This window comes from Panthera tigris, chromosome A3, assembly GCF_018350195.1.
Source record: "Panthera tigris isolate Pti1 chromosome A3, P.tigris_Pti1_mat1.1, whole genome shotgun sequence".
Taxonomy (NCBI): Eukaryota; Metazoa; Chordata; class Mammalia; order Carnivora; family Felidae; genus Panthera; species Panthera tigris.
Window position 1 is genome coordinate 78,450,916 of NC_056662.1, and position 25,039 is coordinate 78,475,954.

The 25,039-nt window shown below is 38.5% G+C and overlaps 1 protein-coding gene and 1 long non-coding RNA gene across 6 annotated transcripts in view; one reads left to right on the plus strand and one right to left on the minus strand.

Annotated features, from left to right (window-relative positions):
• The window catches only part of LOC122237331, a 46,058-nt gene that overhangs the window by 5,592 nt on the left and 15,427 nt on the right, over nucleotides 1-25,039 (plus strand). For 2 of the 4 annotated variants that reach the window (XR_006215746.1, XR_006215747.1), the window contains exons 2-3: nucleotides 9,477-9,581; nucleotides 10,774-11,290. This is a non-coding gene — a long non-coding RNA (uncharacterized LOC122237331). Of the gene's footprint in view, nucleotides 1-9,476; nucleotides 9,582-10,773; nucleotides 11,291-17,071; nucleotides 17,308-25,039 lie in introns of those variants that run through there. The other 2 variants (XR_006215749.1, XR_006215748.1) reach the window with 2 other exon arrangements.
• Nucleotides 4,730-25,039, minus strand: part of PUS10 (pseudouridine synthase 10) — a 71,043-nt gene continuing 50,733 nt past the window's right edge. For both annotated transcript variants that reach the window (XM_042981447.1, XM_007075371.3), the window contains 7 exons: nucleotides 19,628-19,684; nucleotides 18,705-18,781; nucleotides 18,556-18,611; nucleotides 17,388-17,505; nucleotides 10,862-11,004; nucleotides 7,712-7,811; nucleotides 4,730-5,613 (listed from right to left, as the gene is read on the minus strand). In XM_042981447.1, the coding sequence (XP_042837381.1) occupies nucleotides 5,575-5,613; nucleotides 7,712-7,811; nucleotides 10,862-11,004; nucleotides 17,388-17,505; nucleotides 18,556-18,611; nucleotides 18,705-18,781; nucleotides 19,628-19,684 (590 nt within the window). In that variant the 3' untranslated portion in view covers nucleotides 4,730-5,574. The remainder of the gene's footprint in view (nucleotides 5,614-7,711; nucleotides 7,812-10,861; nucleotides 11,005-17,387; nucleotides 17,506-18,555; nucleotides 18,612-18,704; nucleotides 18,782-19,627; nucleotides 19,685-25,039) is intronic.

Below are 25,039 nucleotides of genomic sequence, written 5' to 3' on the forward strand. Positions count from 1 at the left end.
ACAAGAAACTAGTGCTAATGAAATATTAATAAACCAACATCTATGTGTATCCTGTGGCCCTGAGTAATCTCTAAATCCAGACATTCCTTCTAATATATGGCAGAGTGAGAACTATGGAGTAGATTCCTTAGTAGGAACTCTGAGATGGGTTTCTCTTTAGAGTGACCATCTGTTGTGCCCAGATCTGGAGGCTGTTCATTTGGCCTTACTTTTAACAGAACCATTTTCTACCATATTCTGTTATATAGCAAACCTAAGATCATTTCCAGTTCTGAAATTCTAGGATCCTTAATTTATTTGCCAAAGTTGATTATGAGTTGGGAGTTGTAGCACTATCTTCCTACAAGGGAGCCTCATCATAGCTAACGAAGTTGCCACTGAAAGATTTCTGATCGTTTCCCCCCCCCCCCCCAGGGGTTGAGTATGAAAAGGGCAAAATTAGGATGCTTTTCGTAGCACACAGAATAAAAAATTTCATGCTATTTAACATAAGCCCAGGAGTGGGCAGCTAATGAGAGCGAAATGTATGGTCTGTGTCTGATCTTATGCCTTTGTCTAAGATTTAGTCAAATTGCTATTTTAACTAATACATCTTAGCAGAATTTAAAGGACAGACTTAAAATCATTGGATAAGATTGAATCTCAAAAGTAATTGTAATTTTTTTCATGATACAAAAGTATAGGTTAAGAAAAAACCTTTATGTCCCCACTACTGTCACTAATAAATAAAACACAGATAAAAATTTTAAACATTCATTTCTCCTAAAGATTTTCTAAATATGTTTCATTTCGAAATGTCTATAGCTTTAGGAAAAAATACCACCTGCTAGTAATTATCTATTTAGAGGGGGTAGAATTTATCATTTGTCACTTACCACTCATTTCCACTTCAGTTTACGATTGGACTTTCAAAAATTTAAAGAATCTTAAATGTTTAAAGAATTGAAAGAACTTAAAATTTTTCCTTAAATAGTTATGTGTGAATAGTAATAATAATTAGTAAATAATGGTGCTTCAGTAAATCGAGTTTTCAGGGATATCAGCAGAGTAAATAAAATGTGTTTTTGATAAAAGTAAACATCTTGGCTGTTTTTCTTATTACATAATCAAAACAGTGTAGCTTTGCATAAAATGTAGTAATAGAGAAGATGGGAGTATTTGGGGATCTACTTATGGAATTTAGTCTCAGGAGACTTCATTGGGAACATGGTACAGTCTAGACGAACCCTTTATATGTCTTATGTTTTAAAAGAATGTATTAAAGGGGCACCTGGGTGGCTCAGTAGGTTGAGCATCTGACTCTTGATTTTGGTTCTGGGAATGATCCCAGCACCATGGGATCGAGCCCCACGTCAAGCTCCATGTTGAGCACGGAGGCTACCTAAGATTCTCTTTCCCTCTGCCCCTCCCCTGCTTGTGCTCTCTTTTTCTTTCTCAAAAAAATAATAAAATGACTTTAAAAGAATGTACTTAAAAATGGTGTTAACTAATGAATTACCCTTCTTACGGGCTCTAATAAATTTGAAGGCACTGTAAAAAGTGGTTTTTGTTAAGTTCTCAGGTATTCAATTATTTATGTTAAATGTCACATCAAGATGTAATCATTTGTAAAATGTCAAGATGCTTTTTGTTGTACAGAATATTTTATTACCTTTGTAATATCTTTGTATACAGTGATTTTTTTTTCGTGGTAATAAATGGAAAAAACTCAAAGACTTAAAATTTTGTTGTCGTTTGACTTAAACTATTGATGAGATTTTGTTATTTATAGCATCCTCCTTGGGAAAGGTAGTTTGGTTGCTTAGAAACATTAGGCATTTTTATGGAAAGCTATAGCTGAATATACCTGCATATGTAACTGTTCTGTGAAATGATAATTTTTGTAGAGTACTAAAATGCATTTTTAAAAGATTTTCATTTTCTGCCTTCCTGACTTATTTCCTGCCTCTCTCCCTTCCTGTATAATTCAGGACAAAAGTCATTCACTTATTGTGAGCAAGGTACAGGTAAGTACTTTGCCACAGGAGGCAAAGGTGGTGCCCCAGTGTGGGACTGCTGGGTGGAGCTGAAGGAGAACATTTGAGGGTGGTAGAGAGGGGACTTTCTGGGATCTGGAATAAGAAATAGGAGATTGGTTATTTAGGAGGGGGACTGATCTATCAAGTAAATAAATAAGGCTAATGGGAGCCAGATTTCTGTCAGAGAAAGGTATTACAAATATGAAAAGGGAGAAAGCTAGAATAAGGTTGGAATTGGAAGTACTGGTATACAACTCCCAATTTTCAATATGTGTAAAGTAATGTGTTTGTGCGTGTATGCATTTGCATTCGTAAGTAACAAATTATAACCCGTCAAATAAAACAGGAAGCCACAAATCCACAAGAAGGGAAACTTCTGCCTTTCAGTGGAATGGTAACCAAGAAATGTAAAAGGAACGGTGGAATTAGAAAATCAGTATTTGACAAATCTTCAGCAAATGCTAAAATTAATAGATGAAAGTGTGATGATCTCCTTATAAGATACTAATTAAAGGGAAAAAAGAGTAACTATAAAAGTGGAGGAGCCTGGCAGACACTACCTTCATTAAGTGATTAAAATCCAGTCGTCAGCAACTGCACAAATCAAAATTGTATAATACCTGATAAGATGCAAGAAGATAGTATCTCCTATGGTACTCTTGCGAGGAAGGTACAACCTGAGTCTAATAAGGAAACATCAAGCAAACCCAGATGTAGGAGCAATCTACAAAATAACTGACCTGAAATCTTCAAAAATATTAAAGTAATGAAAGTCAAGGAAAGACAAACTTTTCAGATTAGTGGAGATTAAAGGAACGTAACAGTTATATGCAAAGCGTGATCCCTTGCCCGTGAAAGTCACCGTTGGGACAACTGGTGAGACTTAAGTGGGGTCTGTGGATTACGCAGTCGTAATATCTATGTGAACTTCTGAGTTGATGGTTCTGTTGTGGCGAAGAAGAATTTCCTTGTTTGTAGAAATTACACACTAAAGTATTCAGGGTGATGAAGCATCACTGGCTCAATGGTTTAGGGGGAAAAGGTTCTTTGTACTTTTCTTGCAACTTTCCTGTAAATTTGAAATTATTTCAAAATGAAAATAAATGAGTATCATAAAAGCGGTATTTTTTTTTTTCTCCATAATAAAAAAAGCAGCACCTAGGGGGCTCAGTCACTTAAGCATTTGACTCCTGATTTCTGCTCAGGTCATGATCTCACAGTTTGTGAGTTTGAGCCCCATGTCAGGCTCTGTGCTAACAGTTCAGAGCCTGCTTGGGATTCTCTCTCTCCCTCTCTCTCTGCCCCTCCCGTATGACTTTCTCTCTCTCAAAATAAAAAATAAAAAAAATTAAAAAAAAAAGGAGGGGGGTACCATTTCAGAAAATCCAAAAAGCTTGTGTCAAAGCTCATTCTCTTTACATGGGCTTAATAATCAAGGATAAAGATCCAAAAGAAAAGATCAGCCTAAGTAAAATGTTTTTCTCTTTGGAAATGGAAATTTAACTTCCAAGTTTCTTTCATATAACTTGTTAATGTCACCAGTTATCTTACTTGGGATATTTTTTTTTTCTTTTTTTCTTTTCCAGGTATTCAGAGTTGTTTTTCCTAAACTAAATCACAGACTATATTTGGAACAAAGAAATACTAAGAAGTACAATAGGCCCTTTCTTTAAGTGTTATTAAAGACTTAATTTAAACAAAGCTATGAGGGGAGATCACAAAACTAAAAATAATTTTATATGGGCAAAAGTGAAACTGTAGCACTCATTACTTAATATTCCCAGCTCTGCATAACACAAAGACCTAACGTTAACTTTTAACAACCTGTGTCTCATAATATATGAACATATGGAATAAATAAAGTATGAACAGCTAATGTTTTTGCTTAAAACTTTGCATGTCAGGAATAGGAATTTAAGAAATAGAAATCTGTTAAGGAAGTTCTTAATTTTTCCAGTTTAGAGATTCCACTAAATTCAAGGCTGAGCCACAAGAAACATGCAAAAGACTATCTCCCAAATTATTTAAATCTTTTGTGGCAAAACTTCCCCAGAAATGGAGAAACACACAAAATTTCTTACCTGTTTATCAGAAGTTTATTTCCATTATCCCTTTCTCACTTTCTGGCATTGAAAATAGTGAAAAAAGTTTTTGCTAGTATTCACATACGGAACTTCATGTCAATTAGATAATTTTCCTGATTTCTAAAATGAATAATACATCTTGGTATCTATGAAGTAGGTTTAATGAAGAGATGGAAAACAATAATCCAATACCATCCAAGTCACATGTGTTTTAAAATAAGCTCAGATAGTTGAATCAGGGTGACAAATTATACTTAAATCTCAAATTTTAATGATATTGCTGAAACATTCCTCTTAATGACCCATCCATTTTCTTTAGGTTTGGCTTATTTCCTGTTCTCTCTTCATAGTACCAACTTACTAACAAATGGTCATCATATGAGATCATATGAAATACACTTGGGCTATTTTTTTGGTAAGCTCCTTGATTTGGCATCTGAATTCTAAAAGTCAATTCTCATGGTTAGTGCATTTAAATGACATTCTCAGGTGCCTCCTTTACACAGTGGGTGCTCAATAACAAGGTTTATTAAGAAAGGACCTTAAAGACCAGGACACTTCAGTTTTAGCCCCTCCTAAGGAAGTAACTAACAATTTTAGACAAATCATTTAACTTCCATTCTTTGGTTTTCATATTTATAAAATGGAAATGATGAAATCCTATCCACTTGATGCAAATGTGGGAAATTGGATAATATATTGAAGCACTCTGGAATATATCAGATTGTTTAGCAATCTTAATTTTTCAAAATCTTATCCCTGGGGTTGAAATTACTGAAGGCACTTGTGTCTCCTTATTTAAAAGATTTATGGAAGTCTCTTACCAGGGTACACCTCAATTCCTAAGTTTCACTTTCCCTCCCCAGGAAAGGTATTGATTTTTTTAGGTTGTCAAAATAGTAACTTGAAGCCATTAAGATTTGTGACAGATTATACCAAAGAGTACTTCTGTTGACAACGGCTTGCTTGAAGTTTACCGGGAAAAATATCAATGATGTCAGATTTACATTTGATATCTTAGGATATTATAGGATACTGTCCTGTGTATAAATCTAGATCTTTTGTCAAGATCATTTAACAAATTTAGAACATGATTTTGAAGGTGGTATGTCTTGTGCAGGGAAATTGTTCTGAAAGAAATTCTAGCTTCTCAGATTATCAGAATGCATCCTGTTTGTGTACTTCTCTAAATGGAATAATTAAGAGAATGTTTCCATTATTCATAGTTTGGCTTGTGGGGGTTGGAGAGGGAACAAGAAAAATCATAAGATATCCTTAGAACATTTAACACAAAATATACACATATATAGATCCTGAGATGTTACAACAAATGTTAAAATATATAGACCAACATGATCCAAATGGTTTCCAAGACACTGTTATGGTGAGTAAACAGCCATCATACAGTGTATGCTGAACGGATGTCCACATCGTGCCACGAAAACCCTACTCTGTGTTTCCAAGTTTGAAAGCTAGTCATCCAGAGCAGGGGGCCAGTCAACATCTACAGACTAGAAGGAAGAAAACAAGACATTAAAACATTACTGTTCCAGTAAGCATTTGCTGATATGCTTCTAAACTTAATAGTTTTAATATAACACAACAGAAGAAACTGCATTTGAAGAACAGTCATTAAATACCACAGTTCAACACTCTAAAATCCACATGAGGCCTTGAGATTCTTGGGCCCAAGGTCTGTTTCTGAATTCATAGAGTATTTGGTTATCAGCCAGTTATTAATTGTACCTTTGAACAGTAAGAGACTAGAGTACCTCTAAATTTTCTAAATGTTATTTATGGGTAAAGTAGCAAACAAACTCAGGGAGCAAGACCAACTTTCCCTCGGAAGTCTCAGCAACTTTTACTCTTCAGATCATTTTCATTTTCCCATCTTGCATTTAACAAATACTCAAGCAGTTTATACACTTATAGTGTTATTTGTAACCTAGCAACCAAATGAAAAATAAATGAATATGAAAGAGCGCCTGGAACTAGAAAAGAATAAATGATCATTGAGTATCATTTCAGAAGTTTTGTTTCTTGAAAAATCAAATTTATCTATCTCTACTCACCTGGTTTGGCTCTTCTAGAACAAAACCTTTAAGTCATAGTGAAATTACAGTAGCAGACAATTTTTTCTCCACATAAGCAATCACTTCCTAGGCTTTACAAGTATGAAATTGCACCTTGTAATTTACAAGTATGAATTGCACCTTGTAAGAGGGCCTAATTTGAGAGAAAAGTTTAAAAAAATCCACTGTACCCATGTCTTGTTTTGTTTTGTTTTTGAGACTTAAATTTTAAAACCCAGTATGATTTACTAGACATGATTTTTTAAATTAATCTACAAGTTACTACCAGAATCAGGAAAATTGGGTGTGTGTGTGTATATGTGTGTGTATTTTTTAGAAATCCCAAGATATTTTGGTTCTGTTTCAGAACACAGCCATGTACTTAACACCCATATATAAGTTCATGGGTTGTCTCTCATGCCTGAAAACTAAATATTTCATACCATGATCTTGTATGTGTTGAACGCAGGAGAGGTTTCAAAAGCTCCCTAGGTGATTCCAATGGACAAACAGGGATGAGGAACATTGGCCCGTGACTCTGATATTCCTAAACTGTTCTAAGAACTGAAATCAAGGAAGATGAATGCAGTTGAGATTTTCTTCAACTAAAGGTTGTCTTCCTCAAAATAAGTCTCATGAGAAGGCTCCCTGCAACCTTGAAGGTGCTGTCACTGGCTATACTGCAGGAGCTGTATAAAATCTAATTTGAAAGCTCTGAAGAAAACTGCCAGTAAGGTATTAATGCTCCAGTGATCATGTGATTACCATAGATGTTTTCACAGTAGGCAGTTATACCCACTTCTTTTTATAACATCAATCCCAGGTGCAAAATGCTAGCCTCCTAAAATTGTTTTTGTTGGGGGGTGGGTTGGGAGAGGGACCCCCTTCCTCAACAGGTATTTGTCAGAGACACAACTTGTGACTCAATACCTACTGATGCTCAAATGAGAAAAAATACTTATGGAGAATTTCCTGAAAGACCTATTCATGCCACTCTTCTAAATACTTAAGAATTTAACCTTGTTTCAATTCAGACTATTAGAGCAGAGAATTTGTACCACATCATAGAGGTCCCTTACAGAACTGCTTTTATAAATAACCGTTGGCTTATCTCATTTTCTATCCCTGTCCTGAATGTATGTTTCTGAGCAATCTGAAACTCCTGAAACAAAACAGGTATGGGAATTAACTCTCTAGAGTCCAAAGGACATATGAAGGGCTCTTAAGCATCATTTCCTCACTCCGTTTAAGGGTTTAAGATCTCATGCCACATGTAAAGCAACTTGGTTAGCAAATTAGCTATATATTTGCAAAAATCACAAATGAGACCTTGTATTTTTTAAAAAGATAAAAATTCCAAAGAGTCCCTCCCTGCAATACAATGCTACTGTGAGATTTTGACTATTTTCAAATACCTATTACGGTGAATAGAGATAGGTACCTGTTTGGCTTAATGCGCCACCCCCCCCCCAAAAAAAAAGCAGAACTTTGTTGAATTCAATGTACAAACAGGCATTTCCACAATAAAATGGTTTACCTCAACATCCAGCTCAAGAATGTCTGCAGTCATATTCATTAGAGAGCCAATGTTCGGCTTGGTTCTCCCAAAGTCTCCATGTACAAACTCTTTAATGTAGCTGGGATTTGTTTAAGGAAACAATGGAGATAGCTATGCAGCACCAACTGTTTGGTGAGATTTGATAGGTAAAAGGGAAAGGACAGACAAAAGCAGAAATGTTACAAGGGTAAGGTTATTTCCGAGCTGTGACCAGTGATGTGTGTCTTAGAAAATAAGCTCTGGGGGGCGCCTGGGTGGCTCAGTCGGTTGAGCGTCCAGCTCGGCTCAGATCATGATCCCACAGTTTGTGGGTTCGAGTCCCGTGTCGGGCTATGTGCTGACAGCTTGGAGCCCGGAGCCCGGAGCCTGCTTCCAATTCTGTGTCTCCCTCTCACTCTGCCCCTCCCCTGCTCGCACTCTGTCTCTGTCTCTCAAAAATAAATAAATGTTAAAAAAAAAAAATTAAAAAAAAGAAGAAAAGAAGCTCTGGCAACTGGTTCCCACCAGCCTGGAAGCCAATAGCAGGACTCAGCACTAAAAGTCATGACTTTCTTTTTTTCTTTAGTTCACCTCCAAGTGCCAAAGTTTAGCTATGGAATTTTTTTTTTTTAAGTTTTGTTTGTTTGTTTGTTTCAAGTAATCTCTACACTCAGTGTAGAGCTTGAACCCACAAACCCAAGATCAAGAGTCACACGCTTCATTGACTGAGCGGGCCAGGCGACCCTGGATGTACATTTTTTTTTAAGTTTATTTATTTATTTTGAGAGAGAGTGTGTGTGCATGCATATGCACACGAGCAGGGTAAGGGACAAAGAGAGAGGAGAGAGAGAATCCCAAGCAGGCTCTGTGCTGTCAATGCGAGCCCCAGGCAGGGCCTGAACTCACAAACTGTGAGATCATGACCTGAGCCAAAATCAAGAGTTGGACGCTTAACCAACTGAACCACCCAGGGGCCCATGGATATGGATTTTTTTAAGTTAACTGTAGTTCAATACTAAGTAAAACAAAACCTTAGCTATTTTTTCTCTGCCACAAATTCCATTTTGTCATCTTTTTGGCCTCATTTTTCAATAATGTCAGCTGGCATCTGCCAAATGATAAGTTTCCACAGGGTCACACACAGAGTAACCTCAATGATGGCTTTCCTGGTAATGTGACCCAGTGACACAATAGGAGTAGGATGGGAGGGACAATAAGAATATTAATTTAGTCTTGAGAAAGGTCCTTCAGAAGGATTATCAAAGGACCTAAGTTCTTGTTTGCAACTCTTGCATGGTTAACAAGAGAATTAGGTTAATTCTTCTTTTAAAGGGGCAATTTTGTGTTTCCCTCATAGGTCTTCGAATTTTGAAGTCAATGGTTAATCCTAGAATTACTTATTAAGATTATATTAATATTCCTTACACAGGACTCTACTACAGGCTTGAAAATATTTATCTGAAAGATATAATTTTGCTAGCATTCAGTAAAACTCATTTAGCGTTATGTTGTGTTCTATAAACCAGCACTTAGTATAAAAACTTGATATAATTTGAATAGGAAAAGTAAGTTTATTCTTAGATGATAAAACACTTCCACCATTAACATGCTGATATGATGTCCTCACTTTCTGAAAGTTTATTCACTCTACTTTCACCAAATGTTTTGACTCAAGGATAAGACATATAATTATCTAGTAACTGCCTTCTTTACTAAATGCATGATTACACAACAGTTATAATTCTTTTTCTCTCACTTTCTTTAGAGAATGCTACTTCTGAGGAGCAATGATGAGGGGACATGACCAAAAAGCCCCAGAATAACCAACTGGAAGGGCCAGAATGTTCTTATTCATATCCAGAAGGATGAGGTATAAGTCAAATGAACTAGTTCAGTGTACTGGGCAATGTATGTGAAAAATCCACATACTTCTGTGTATAACCACATGGTATCTAAAGCTTTACCAAGTAGTCTTTCTTGGCTAATCCCTTAAATTCAGGTACATGGCTAGTCCTAAAAACGTTTTAGTAAGATTGAAAAGATACTTGTTTCTTCAAAAGACCACTGCATTTCACCTGAGCACACTACACCTAAACTGGAATTAGGTAAAAAAAGTGGGAACAACAACAACAAAAAAGAAGTGATTTCTTTGACATTCCATTTACAGTAGGCAAATGTGCTCCAAACAACGGAATTACAAAGGTCTGCCTGCTGTCTTCTCAACAGATCAATCCCTCGATCTAAACCAAAAGTTGAAAAGATTTTAAGAGTAAATAACATACATCTATTTCACCTTCGCAAATTCTGGTTGCTTCTGGGATGTCAAAGGGCGGGGTGAGGGAGGAGGTTGGTGGGGAAAGAGAGACAGACTAATTACAGCAATATGGTGACAATGCTAGTTGGTGATTAAAATAACTTTTTTTTTTTGTTGCCTTCGATCCATAAGTAGATCATTAGTTTTATTATAGTTAAGTATTTTATCACTTCATACTATTGGATCACTAAATAATATAAAAACAGGAAACAAACACACAAATATTAGGAGCACTTTTGAAAAGTAAACTAGAGCTAGGACTAAGGCAACTGCCAGATGTATTTTAACCAGCAGCTCAGGGTTAATACAAAACCATACAAGGCAGAGCCCAATATGAAGAAGTGATCATTTGTGGACTGTTCTCTTGTTTTGGGCCAGGGGGCAAATAAAGTGTAGATCAGTATGTAAAGTAGGGCCACTCCCATCTACTATCAGTGTTTAATAATCTGGGGCAAGCGCTCCAAATACTGAAAGGACCCAAATGTCGTTATGAAAATGCGACTTGCAAAATGTTATGAAGACACAAATCAATAAATGAATCAATCAGAACTGTTTCCTGAGTCCTTACTATGCAGTGGGCATTGTGTGAGACACTGTGACTATTTTAAGGTTCACATTCTATTGGCTGCTGACTCATGGTTTAAAAAGTCATTTTGAAAAATACAAATTAAATGGGACCCCCCCCCACACACACACACCCAAAAACAGAATTTTTCTCCAACCTAATCCTTACCCTAATTGTTCCTAGATCAAGTTGAACCTATCTTCTGGGGCAGCGTGAACTCTTCCACTAAGGTTCCGCTTAGATTACTGCTGGGCGGAAGGCGAAAGGATACGTGCCAGCTTGAGTCTTCAGGTAGAGGTGGAAGTGATGTTCATCCACATAACGCGTCTCCATGGAGTGAATGATGCGAGTTCTCACAGCCAAGGGCCTCCGATGCAGGACTCGGAGGGGTGTTTTCTGGTCAATCTTTAAGTCCTAGAGGAGGATATGTTACACAACCATGGAGTCAGCTTTGCTCCCAGGGCACCCGGGGAAGCCCATCTCAGTGTCTCCTTTGTCATCCATGGCTCACCACAGAGGTCTTCTTTGGTGGACCCCATCTATCACTGTCAGGGTAGATACTGGTACTATAATAAATTGTACCTCCAAAGGTTCAGGCTCTATGGAACTTCTCATAATCTAGTCCGTAGTTACTCATTTTCTGGGCCTCCCTATGCTATTAAAAAAGGATTTGGATGGGGCACCTGGGTGGTTCAGTCAGTTAAGCCTCCAACTCTTGATTTCTGCTTTTGGTCATGATCTCACAGTTGGTGGGATCTAGACCCACGCTGGGCTCTGTGTTGACAGCTCGGAGCTGGCTGAGAATTCTCTCTCTCTTTCTCTCTCTTTCTGCCCCTCCCCTGCTTGTGTGCACTTGTGCTCTGTCTCTCAAAAATAAATGAATAAACATTTTTTTTGAAAAGGCTTTGAAGTAAATGATCCCCAAGGTCTCATTTACTCTAATATTTAACAAATTGATTAGGACCCCAGAGTTCTAGTCTATCCTTTATTTTAACAGAGCTCTTCTAGAAGATCTGTTCTTACCTTTTTTTCCCCTGACCCAACAGATGATTTGACAGTGGGGTGAATGGCTGAGGTGAGAAATGGCTTTCTGTAGAAGGTGAGACCTTGGCATCACTTGTGTGTATGGGCAGTGTGCAAGTTTGAAGGACAACCATATACCTACTCACTAGGTTATTTTTTTTGGTTATATGAAAAGATGTATCTGGAAAATTAAGTTACATCACTGTTTAGGGTAGTATTTTCAATATAATAACTACAAAGAAGTGTGTACAATAAATCAAGACCTCTCAGTATTTGTAAGCCCAGTTCAAGTTACTTGAGAATAACAATACTACATGCTTTTGACAATTTAGATTTTTTAGGGGCACAGCCTTGTTTTTCTTCAGAGATTTCCTTTTGTCACAAGACATAAAATAAGAAATAGAGATTAAAATTGTAAAAGGTCAACTAATTCTAAGTTTTAAAAATAGATATTGGATATAACCAGAAATGTAGGTTCATGAGAACTTTGAATCCTCTGCCATTTCTTGCTGGAACAACTCCTTCCTAATTTATACGACTTGGGAGCGCCTGAAGCCATGCTAAGAGAACAAAGATTTCTGTCTGGTCTCCCCTCTATCAAGTTTTCCACCCAGAAAGAAAGAGCAAGTTCTGACAAAGACTACACTTGAAATGGTGTGACTGTTTTGATCATAGCAGTGAGTCAATGGCCCCTCCTAACTTGTAGGTTTTATGATTCCATAATTCTTTGATTTAGAAGCATGTTGTTCTGCTGAGATATGCTGTCTACATAAGGTCTGACATTTCTCTGGCCAAAAAGACAAAAAAAGGACATGGCTGAACTGTTAAGGAATCTGTACAGATACAGCCTTCACTGTAGAATACAGAAATAACTGGCCTTTAAATGAGTGACTAAGGAATGCTCCTCTCCCTGTACTAGTACTCACTCCCAGTCCTAGTCAATGGAAGTACTGACTGAGCTGGGAGACCCACCACTGCTTCCAATATAACACTCGTTCAGCACACACTCCTGTGTGTTTTGTGTCTGCTTGTTTTCAGTAGACAAAAGGAAACTATTTACTTTAACATTGCATTCTTCTGGCCCCATTCTGATGAATTTTCAGAAATACAGACACATACGCAGACAACTTTTTTTTTTCCTTAGAAATAGAATACTCTTAAAAAAGAAGAGACAACAGACTTCAAGCTGTATTAGAAAGCTGTAATCATCAAGACAGTATGGTACTGGCACAAGAACAGACACTCAGATCAATGGAACAGAATAGAGAACCCAGAAATGGACCCACAAACATATGGCCAACTGATTTTGACAAAGCAGGAAAGAAAATCCAGTGGAATAAACACAGTCTCTTCAGCAAGTGGTGCTGGGAAAACTGGACAGCAACACGCAGAAGAATGAACCTGGACCACTTTCTTACACCATACACAAAAAATAAACTCAAAATGGATGAAAGACCTAAGTGTAAGACAGAAGCCATCAAAATCCTTGAGGAGATAGCAGGCAAAAACGTCTCTGATCTTGGCCGCAGCAACTTCTTACTCAACACGTCTTCGGAGGCAAGGGAAACAAAGCAAACATGAACTATTGGGACCTCATCAAAATAAAAAGCTTCTGGACAGTGAAGGAAACAATCAGCAAAACTAAAAGGCAACTGACGGAATGGGAGAAGATATTTGCAAATGAAATATCAGATAAAGGCTTGGTATCCAAAATATATAAAGAACTTACCAAATTCAACACCAAAAACACAAATAATCCAGTGAAGAAATGGGCAAAAGACGTGAATAGACACTTCTCCAAAGAAGACATCCACATGGCCAACTGACACATGAAAAAATGCTCAACATCACTCATCATCAGGGAAATACCAATCAAAACCACAATGAGATACCACCTCCCACCTGTCAGAATGGCTAGCATGAACAACTCAGGCAACAACAGATGTTGGCGAGGATGAGAAAGAGGATCTCTTTTGCATTACTGGTGGGAATGCAAGCTGATGCAGCCACTCTGGAAAACAGTATGGAGGTTCCTCAAAAAATTAAAAATAAAACTACCCTATGACCCAGCATTGCACTACTAGGTATTTATCCAAGGGATACAGGGATGCTGTTTTGAAGGGACACATGCACCCAATGTTTATAGCAGCACTATCAACAATAGCCAAAGTATGGAAAGAGCCCAACTGTCCATCGATGGATAAATGGATAAAGAAGATGTGGTATATATATACAATGTAGTATTACTCAGCAATCAAAAAGAATGAAATCTTGCCATTTGCAACTACATGGATGGAACTAGAGGGTATTATGCTAAGCGAAATTAGTCAGACAAAGACAAATATATGACTTCACTCATATGAGGACTTTAGGACACAGAACAGATGAACACAAGGGAAGGGAAGCAAAAACAATATAAAAACAGGGAGGGGGACAAAACATAATATGGAGAACAAACAGAGAGTTACTGGAGGGGTTGGGGGGGATGGGCTAAATGGGTGAGGGGCATTAAGGAATCTACTCCTGAAATCACTGTTGCACTATATGCTAACTTGGATGTAAATTTTTAAAATTAAATAAATAAATAAATAAATAAATAAATGTGAAAAAAACAAAAAAGAAGAGACAAATAGTAAATTTGAAGTGACTTTTTCTCAAAATGGGGTAGTAACTCAGTTTTTCTATTTTTTTTTTTTAATGTTTATTTATTTTTGAGAGAGAGATAGCAAGAGCAGGGGAGAGGCAGAAAGAGGGAGACAGAGGATCCAAAGCAGGCTCTGTACTGACAGCAGAGAGCTCAAACTCATGAACGATAAGATCATGACTTGAGCTGAACTCAGAACCTCAACCAACTGAGCCACCCAGGCGCCCCTCAGTTTTTCTATTCTTGATGACAATAGGAATATTTGAAAATAGTTTTAACCCCAACACAAAAAAATTATTAGAAGTCAGCTAGTCCCATCAGTCCATTTGAGCTATGAACCATTAAAATAGACCCTTTCATTGCTTACTCTGCACCTACAAAAATTATCTTTCACATTATTCAGCATTATTTCTGAATTAGCTGTGAATAGGGCTACCTTCAAACTATGAATGCATTTTTTTTAAGTAATCTCTATACCCAACATGGGGCTTGAACTCACGACCCCAAGATCGAGAGTCACATGTTCTACCAACTGAACCATCCAGGTGCCCCAAATCTATTTTTAAAATGAGTTCATCTTCCCCTCAGAATTCTGAATGACTTACATATGTGGTGAAATAGTGGTTTAGAAATTTGTTTTCCAATCTTAAGAATATCGGTCTAGAGTTAAACTATCATTCTAAAGGCTGCAGATAATGGGCTAAAAACCAAACGGCTTTTGATATAGACTCATGGAACATAAGATCTGGAGGCCCACTGGGGGTGATCTAGTCAACACCCACCCCCGTGTTAGGGATGAACGTGTCTTAACAGGTGAATGATTCATACTATAAACATTATTCTGCACTTCACTTTCTTTCTCATAATGTCATGTGTGTTTCTGTAAGTCATAGGTGTGGACCTACTTCTATCCTTTTTTCCAACAATTTTAGGCATATATACACACAAGAACATAAATGGGATCACATGCTGCTTTAGTTTTTTTAATAACTTTATAATATTCCAGGTTCCTCTGCCATTTCCTTTTTTTTTTTTTTTTTTTTTTTTTTTAATGTTTATTTTTGAGAGAGACAGAGACAGATGCGAGTGGGTTGGGGCAGAGAGAGAGGAAGGCACAGAATCAGAAGCAGGCTCCAGGCTCTGAGCTGTCAGCACAGAGCCTGACGCAGGGCTCGAACTCACGAGCTGTGAGATCATGACCTGAGCCGAAGTCAGACGCTCAATCGACTAAGCCACCCAGGTGCCCCTGCCATTTCCTTTCTGAAGGAAGTTCACTTTGTTTCTAGCTGTGTTGTTGTTGATTTTGCCACTTTGAATAAAGTCAGTAAACATCTTTGTGCACAATCCTTAAGCCCTGGAGTTTTATTTCTTCAGGACAGATTGCCAGTAGTGGAAGTGCTAGGTAGAAGACGAATGCGTTTTTAATTTTTATAATCACTGCTACATTATTTTCCAAAAAAGGCTAAACACTTTACATTTCTACTGACAAAGTATGCAACTAGTCTTCTCCATGCCAACCAATAGGTGCTAGTCTCAGAGGACTAAAGTGATGTCTTATTGTTACTTTAATCCAAAGTGGAACGTCTTTTCAGATGATCCTTGGTCATATGCAGTTGCTCTTTTTCAGCTGCTTGATCCTTTGTCTATTTTTCTCTATTGGGTGTTTGCATTTTTCATAAGTAGAAATCCTATTTATGGTATCTTTTGCCACACGATTTGTTTTGTACATAGTTGCATATATGTGTATACAGAAACACACACTCATGTATATGTTTTAATGTTTATTTATTTTTGAGGGAGAGAGACAGAGCATGAGTGGGGGAAAGGCAGAGAGAGAGGGAGACACAGAATCTGAAGCAGGCTCCAGGCTCTGAGCTATCAGCACAGAGCCCAACATGGGGCTCGAACTCACGAACCATGAGATCATGACCTGAGGCCAAGTCAGATGCTTAACCGACTGAGCCACCAAGGCACCCTTCTCATGTGTATGTTTAAATCACAATGTATCACCCAATAAATACTCTTATAGTTTGTTTTCTTCCCCTGAGCATTTATCAGGAACATTTTCCTTTGTCAATAGTCATCTACCACATAATTTCTAACAGCTGGTTAGCAGTAGTCCATCATACAGATAAACCATAAGATGAAGTCTGTCTCCTCTAGTAGGTCATCTAGATTATTACAAAATATTGCCCATTTTAACAACGTTGTGATAACTATACAGACCTCTATATCCATTTATGCTCATTCCTTGCATTTGAGAGTAAATTATCCTTACAGGAAGAGATGGGAATAGGTGGGAAGAAACATGCAAAGGAACAGGCAGACCCTCTACAGTGCCATATGCTCATGTGAAGGAAAACCTAGCACATGCCAAAATTTGTGCTGTACATATATTATCCTTCTTAAAAATTTATAACATGTTGGGGCGCCTGAGTGGCTCAGTTGGTTAAGAGTCCGACTTCAGCTCAGGTTGTGATCTCACAATTCATGGGTTTGAGCCCCGTGTCGGGCTGTGTGCTGACAGCTTGGAGCCTGGAGCCTGCTTCAGATTCTGTCTCCCCCTCTCTCTGCCCCTCCCCCACTTCCATTCTGTCTCTCTCTCTCTCCCTCAAAAATAAACATTAAGACAAATTTATAACATATTTTATTTATACACTTTATCTTAGCATCAATTCTGTTAGACAATTCTATTTCGTATTTCCTTTCTACGGATGACCAAATATAATAATAGCATTGCTCACGTTTTCTATGTACCAGATACTGTTCTAAGTGTTTCACATGACAACTCATTTCATTCTTCTGATTCTACAGATGAAGGAAACAAAGCATAAAGAAGCCAAGCAACGCGTCCAAAGTCACACAACTAGGAAATGCAGATTCAGGATTTGCAGCCAAGCAATCTGTGCCCAGAGGCAGGATCTCAATCACTGGCAATGCTGCCTCTCAAACAGGTTCGATGAATTGCCCAGTCATTCAACCAGTAAATGGCAATGCCAGGATTTGAAAGCAGGTCTCACATTCCCCCAAGCCCATGCTTTATGACTTGCTACTAACAATCTAAAAGACAAAGAAATATTTTATAGGCAATCAGAAAAAAAAAAAGAAAAAAAGTAGAGCATTTAACTACCTTTATGTCATTTAGGAATTCAATGTCTTTTTTCTGTATGGCTTTATTTGTCCATATTAAGGCACTGTAGGATTTGGTCTTTTCTTCTTCACCTTCTTTCATATGTCCTATTGCCTCTCTAAACAAAAACAAGAAAAGAAAGTTTGTCTAAACACACAAAATACACTTAAGCCTTGCCCCAACTTCCCTTTCTTCAAAAATAGCTTTATCAAGATAAAATTTACATACAATTCCCATTTTAACTGTACGATTCAGTGATTTTTAGCATGTTTAGAGAGTTGTGTAGCTATCTCCATAATCTAATTTTAGAATACTTCATCACCCCAAAAAAGAAACTCCATCCCTATTTGCAGTTGCTTCCCATTTCCGGTTTTCCCTAGCCCTTGGCAACCACTAATTGACTTTGTCTCCATAGATTTCCCTACTCTGAATATTTCATATAAAATGGAAGCACACAATACATGGTGTGTGGTGTCTGGTTTCTTTTACTTCATAATGTTTTCAAGGTTCATCATGTTGGTGCATGTATCAGTACTTTATTCCTTTTTATTATTGAATAATATTCTGTTGTATGGAAATACCATATGTTACCCATGGACATTTGGGTTGTTTCTACTTTTTTGCTATTATGAATAATGCTACTATGAACATTCATGAGCAAGTCTTTGTGTGGGTGTACATTTTCATTTCTTGTGGGTATATATCTAGAAGTGGAGTTGCTGGGCCATAATGGTAACTCTACATTTGACCTTTTGACAAACTGCCAACTGTCTTCCAAAGTGGCCACACATAATCTCACAGCAATTTCTTAGGGTTCCCATTTCTCTACATCTTTGCCAGCATTTGTTTTTTTCTGTCTTTTTGATTATAGCCATCCTAGTGAGCCACCCTAGTGAGAGTAAAGTGGGATATCACTGACGTTTTGACTTGCCCTTCCCTAATGGCAAATGATATTGAGCATTTTTTTTTTCATGTATTCATGCATAAACATAACATCCTCTTTGGAGAAATGTCCACTTAATCATCTTCCCCATTTTTAATTGGGTTGTTTTCGTATTATTGAGTTGTAAGAGTTCTTTATATGTTCTGGATACAATTCCCTTAACAGATACATGACCTACAACCAAAACTTCCATTTTGAGTTCGTCTCCAGTGAGTCTACCCTTACCTTGTGACAAGCTGCAAGTCACGGACTTGGATTTTGTTAGACGAATTATTAATTTTCTGTAGTAGCAGAAAAAGAAAAACAATTAGCAACTCTAGTTCAGTTACAGAGTTGCAGAAACATGACGATTTCCATGTCATGAAGTGGTTTACCTGCTGAAGTTCCTTAATTTCTTGTGAAGTGAAATGTACTCTATGAGGATTCACCAGCTCAATTGCAAAGGGCCTTCCTGGCAGCACACACCCCGTCATGAAACAGAAACGTGTTGATGGAGTTAACATTTGGGCCAATGCAAGAGGGTTAGGAGGTGTGAAAAAACGAGTTGAGCTCTAGAGGACTGAAAGTTTAGTGACATGACTACATCTGGGGGAGGGAAGAATGTGTGAAAAGAATCAAGGGGCTTTTTGGGGGGCTGCTAAACCCCAGGACAGGCAACATGTGAAAATGACTGCTTTCCCAAAAGTCCACGAACAAGCCTGTGTTAATTACAAAATAAAATCCAAACAACTGCTAATTGATTTGGTTACACAAAGGCAACATTATTACACACAGCAATGCCCAGGTATACCAAGCTGAAATCCATCCTCCTAGCCTAATCCACTAGTGAAGTGGAAAAGCTGTGATTCCATAAGGGGAAGGGACTATTAACTCTCAGCATCTTTCTTGTAATGCAACAATGCAAAATGAGAGAAATGAAGGCTAAGAGAACAGAATCACTTTTTAAATGAAGATGTGCATTTTGAAAACTGTACTGGTACTGCTGAAATGTTATCAAATGGAACAATTAATAATCAAACTTTTGGAAAAACTTGGTTACCACCTTGTTAATCCACATAAAATTCCCTTAGAACCTATAGGTATGCAATAAGGATGGCTTCTGAACACATGATTCCTGTTAAGACATAATCATATAATTTATAAAGGTAGCTCCATAATTCGCAAAGCCTCCTCACTGGGAGAAGCTCTGGGCTTTGCCCACTTTGGTTTTAACTGAGCAACTACAGTGAACCTGCTGTCTGAGAAGGGTGATAGTCTGAAAGTTAGTTCTAGTCAAGTGATGCTGTTGCAATCTTACCATTTCCTAATGTTCTCACATCTACATCTTCTCTTCCAGAGGAGGAAAAATTAAAACCTTTGCAAAGGAGATAAAGAAAAATAATCAGAAACATAATAGCCCTAAGACTTTCATTCCCACCCGTTGGTAGAAACCCCATTTGTCTGAAATAATCTACAGGAGAACTCCAAGGGATAGTCGCCATCCCACCTCTAATCCCAATCTCTAATAAAAATAGCAATGATAAGAAGTACCATTTATTGAGCACCTATATGCTGGGCACTGAGCTAACATTTTGCATACATTAATTCATTCAATCCTTATTAGAACTTTATGATGTAGGTATTAAATAAAAGAACACCAAGCTTCTAAAAGGATAAGTACTTTTATCAAGGTCGCATGATTAAATGGCAGACAGAGCTAGACATTTCTGATGTCAAAGCCAGACCTTAACTATCACCTCATGCCACCATCCCATGGGAGACCAGAGGCAGAGCACTTTTTAGAGGAAGGCTCCACAACAACCCTGGTCACAAGTTTACGGTGAAAAATCTGTCATTTTCCTTCTTTTTTTTTTTTTTTCCTTGAAACAAAACAAAGCAAAATCATTTATTTGAGAATTAAACTCTATGAAAGGAAGAGGAGTGGGGGGGGAAAGGGTTTAAAAGTAAATTCTTTGTATCAAGCAAAGCCTAAGCTGGGACCACAACAAAACTAGTGTTCATTCTAAGATAAATGGATCATCCTAGACTAAAAGCTGCAAATATTAGAATGGGAAATGGTGTAAAAAAAGGTGCGGGGGGCAGCTGTTGCATCATAACTTTCTTAGATACAAAACTGACAATTTCACCATCATTGCCATAGCAAACGTTACCACAGGCAGGCATTATTCTAAATTTTTCATAGATGTTAACACTATAAGGTAGGTACTATCATTATCCTCATTTTACTTACAAGGAAAATGAGCCAGACAGGATAGGTAACTTGCCTAAGATCACATTACTGGTAAGTGGTAGGGCCAGGATTTGAACCAAGTGGTCTGACTCCATCCAGAGTCTCTTAACCACTGTCTATACAACACCACCAAGAGATAGGCAGAAGAGTTCAGACTCATGCCCACAGGGAAAGCAAGACTGGTCTTCTTGGATCAGGGATTAGAAAAGGCTGGGACGTTTGGAGAACTCTGGTCAGTCATTAGAGTTTGGTAAAGTTTAAGATCTCTGAACACATACATATATTAGAGGCTATACAAGGCACTGTGTACAAGGCACTGTGCTAGACACAGGGGAGATAAACAATATGGACACGGTCCTGATCCTCACAGGGCTTACTGTTTGTGGAGGGATAGGGACTGTAATATAGTGGGTAGGGCTACGACAGGAAGCACATAGCATTATGAGCACATACAGCACCAAGAGCACAACTGCAACATGAGCTATGAGATTTGTATTTATTCCTCAATGGTCCAGCTACTTCGGAGAGCACAAGATGAGGAAGAACAAGATAGCCGGAAAGAGCAAATGGGAAAGGCGGAATGGTGAACACCATTTAGACAGCCACTTTTTTCCCAGGAAAGAGTCTATATGTAAAGGTCCCATGTAGATTTTAGAAAAAGGAAGGTTAAAAGGCTTGGAAAGGCCTATGAAAACTACACTGAAGATTGGCCCTCTTTTTGAAGATACTTAGCTGTGAAGAAAGTAGGATTTCACCCTTTCCTCATGTCTAAGAGATCCCTTTGGCAAGCCAAGGTCAACACTTTAGGGAACATAGGTTCTGAACTATTGTTTGACATGTACTGTCAGGGTAAAGTGGGCTCCTCTCTCCCACAGGGCCCAAAGCTATGGGTCTCATAGAGAGGAGTAACTCAGTACTGGTTAGGTAAGGGCCAGACAGCCAAGGTAGGACTAGAATTTAAGCTGAATTTAGGCTCAGAAGTCTGGGTAAATTGGGGCACCTGTATGGCTCAGTCAGTTGAGCATCCAACTCTTGATTTTGAGTCCTGTCATGATCTCGTGGTTCATGGTATCAAGCCCCATGTTGAGCTCTGCACTGGCAATGTGGAGGTCTTTTTTTTTTTTTTTTTTAACTTATTTATTATTGAGAAACAGACAGAGCACAAGCATGGGAGGGGCAGAGAGAGGGGGAGACACAAAATCTGAAGCAGGCTACAGGCTCTGAACTGTCAGCACAGAGCCCGATGCAGAGCTCAAACTCACAAACCGCGAGATCATGACCTGAGCCAGGGTCAAACGCTTAACCGACTGAGCCACCCAGGTGCTCCAGGTGTCCAGGTCTTGATCTCAGGGTCGTAAATTCAAGCCCCATGTTGGGCTCCACACTTAAAAAATAAATATAAATAAATAAAAATAAAAAGAAGCCTGGGTAACTTGTGCTGCGTTAATACCTAAGAACTGGCCAAGTAAGCAGCTATGAGAGCCACAGGGTCAGGCTTTTCTTGAGGTAGAGAATCAAGGCCAGGCAAGGAATAGGATTCTGTGGACCATTGAGTCCCAAAGAACCCTCCACTCCATGTTTAGACTCCATTGTTAATAAAACCCATGGTAACATCAGTAGCTTCTAGACAGAATCAACAGACTCAAGGGTAGCACTAACTAGGGGTGGATAGATAAATGGGGAATTCAGAATGGCATCTGGGAAGCTGAAAGACATTGACTCCCTGGGGCTGTGATCTGTCTTATACCTGCCCACCTCCATCTCCAAACCAGCCATAATGTCAGGGAACCAGGGGATCCACAGTGACTGAGCCATAACCTGTGACTGATGGGGGAGAAGGGAAAGAACAGGATACAGAGAGGTAAGTCAAACAGTGACAGCTAAATCAGACCAGAAATTTCCAATTCATAAATTAGCCCATAAAATTTCCACAAATTCCAGAGGTGTAGGATCCCAAGCTAGGCCCTTGGGAAGTCCAGAGAAACATTAAATCCAGACAAAGGAAGAAGTGATTATTTATTATATCTTTTAGGAAAATATCTCAAATTTGGACAATACATTGAGAAATATTTTTGGGGATGGCACGCCTGGATGGCTCAGTCAGTTAAGCATCAGAATCTTGATTTTGGCTCATGTCATGATCCCAGGGTTGTGGGATCGAGCCCCACATAAGGCTCTGTGCTGAGCGTGGAGCATGCTTAAGATTCTCTCTCCCTCTCCTTCTGCCCCTCTCCCCTGCTTGCGTGCTCTTTCCTCCTTCCTTCTCTGCTCTAAAAATAAATAGATAAGTACATAATAGAAAACTCACTTAAAAATACTTTTGGGGGTAACCTTTAAAACTTTATTCGTATGCAATTATGAATAATGCTAACAACAAAAGGAAAAAGAGTTAAGTATTAACTCCTTAATACCTTAATACCTTAAGTATTAGGAAATACATGTTTAAAATTTGGGTGAGTTTTCATTTTTCTTTTTTTTTCTTTTTTTTTTTTTAATTTTTTTGATGTTTATTTATTTTTGAAGGAGAGAGGCACGGCATGAGTGGGGGAAGTGCAGAGAGAGAGGGAGACACAGAATCCGAAGCAGGCTTCAGGCCCTGAGCTGTCAGCACAGAGCCCGACGCGGGGCTCGAACCCACAAACTGTGAGATCATGACCTGATCTCTGAGAGCTAAAATCGGATGCTTAACTGACTGAGTGAGGGCGCCCGGCTAGCTCAGTCGGTAGAGCATGAGACTCTTAACTGACTGAGTGACCCAGGCGCCCCTTTTTAAAAAAATTTTTTAAGTTGATTTATTTTGAGAGTGACAGAGACAGCACAAGTGAGGGATGGGCAGAGAGAGAAGGAGAGAGAGAGAATCCCAAGCAGGCTCTGCACTGCCAGCACAGAGCCTGATGTGGGGCTCGAACCCACAAACTGTGAGATCATAACCTGAGCCGAAACCAAGAGTCAGACGCTCAACTGACTGAGCCACCCAGGCGTCCCTTCTTTTCTGTTTTTTTAAAGATTTTATTGTTAAGTAATCTCTACACCCCATCAATGTGGGGCTCAAAACTCAGACCTGAGATCAAGAGTTATACGCTTCACTGATTGGGTCAGACAGGTGCCCTGGTTGAGTTTTCTAAATTCACATTATGCCTTGTCTTATCCCCATAATCCTGTGAGTTCCTTTTGCTCAAAGGAACAGAAATTGTAAAAACAAAAACAAAACCAAGTGCAAGAATGATCAGGAACTATCAGCAGTTCAGCTAGTATGTAGTGGGTAGTGGCCCTCATACAGAACACACAGATGATGGAACTGAAAAATGGGCAGAGGCCAGATGATGAAGGCCTCAGAAGATCAAGTTCAATAGTTTGGATTTTATCCTGCATGTAGTCATTGACAAGTTTTCAGTAGGGAAATAACATGACAGATATTTATTCAATAAGTGAAATAGCAAATGTATTAGGGGAAAGTTTCTTAGACACAGTGACTTTGAGAGTGTGTCCAAGTTTACTACTCATTAACCAGGGGATTAGCAAATTGATAATATGATGTGCCAGTTTGAAGTGACTGAGAAATCTCCCATTTAGGGGAAGGGACCTTTATAAGAGTAGCTAGACTGCCTCATATAATACCACTTATTTTCAAAGAGTTGTAAAACATAGAGGTACATCAGTCAGAACCATCTTCCCAGAGTTGTCACATGTTATCTGCAGAAATAATGAGTAATATATCTGAGATACACAGGTTTAGCAAATTGATGCTATCAATCAGGCATTTCTAACAACAGGTTTTATCCCCTGACAAGGAGCCAGTTAGCATCAAGGCCCAGAGGTCTGCTTTTTCTCAAGCAGCTCTCAATAAATTTCCTCAGGACACAATTACAGATGCTAAACACACAGTTTGCTTCATTTTCAGTTTGGGGACAATTTCCCCCCCTCAAATGGAAAATGAAACCAAGCTAACTTCATGAAAGATTGCAAGGGGGAAACACATCTGTTTCAGAGCCTCCTGACGGCCCTCTTGGCAATGGGGCCTTCCTTGAGACCCAAATAATCAAAACTGAAAGTTTCTTGAATCATCTTATAGAAAGAGAGTCAGGTGGCTCCAAAAAGAGTTTGAAAGAAACTTTTTGTACTAAAGCTTAATTTTCACTTCTTTATAATTTGGATAAATCTTACATGATACCCAGTATGTAGATATTAACCAAGTAAAAGCTCATGGCAATATCCCAGAGTCCTTTTTTTTTTTAAGTTTATTTATTTATTTTGAGAGAGAGAGACACAGACAGACAGAATACATGCACACACAAGCAGAGGAGGGGCAGAAGGAGAGGGAGAGAGAGAATCCCAAGCAGGCTCCACACTGTCACTGCAGAGCCCTACATGGGGCTTGAACTCACAAACTGTGAGATCATGACCTGAGCCAAGATCAAGAGTCGGATACTTAACTGACTGAGCCACCCAGGTGTCCCTTATCCCAGAGTCTTTACTGCT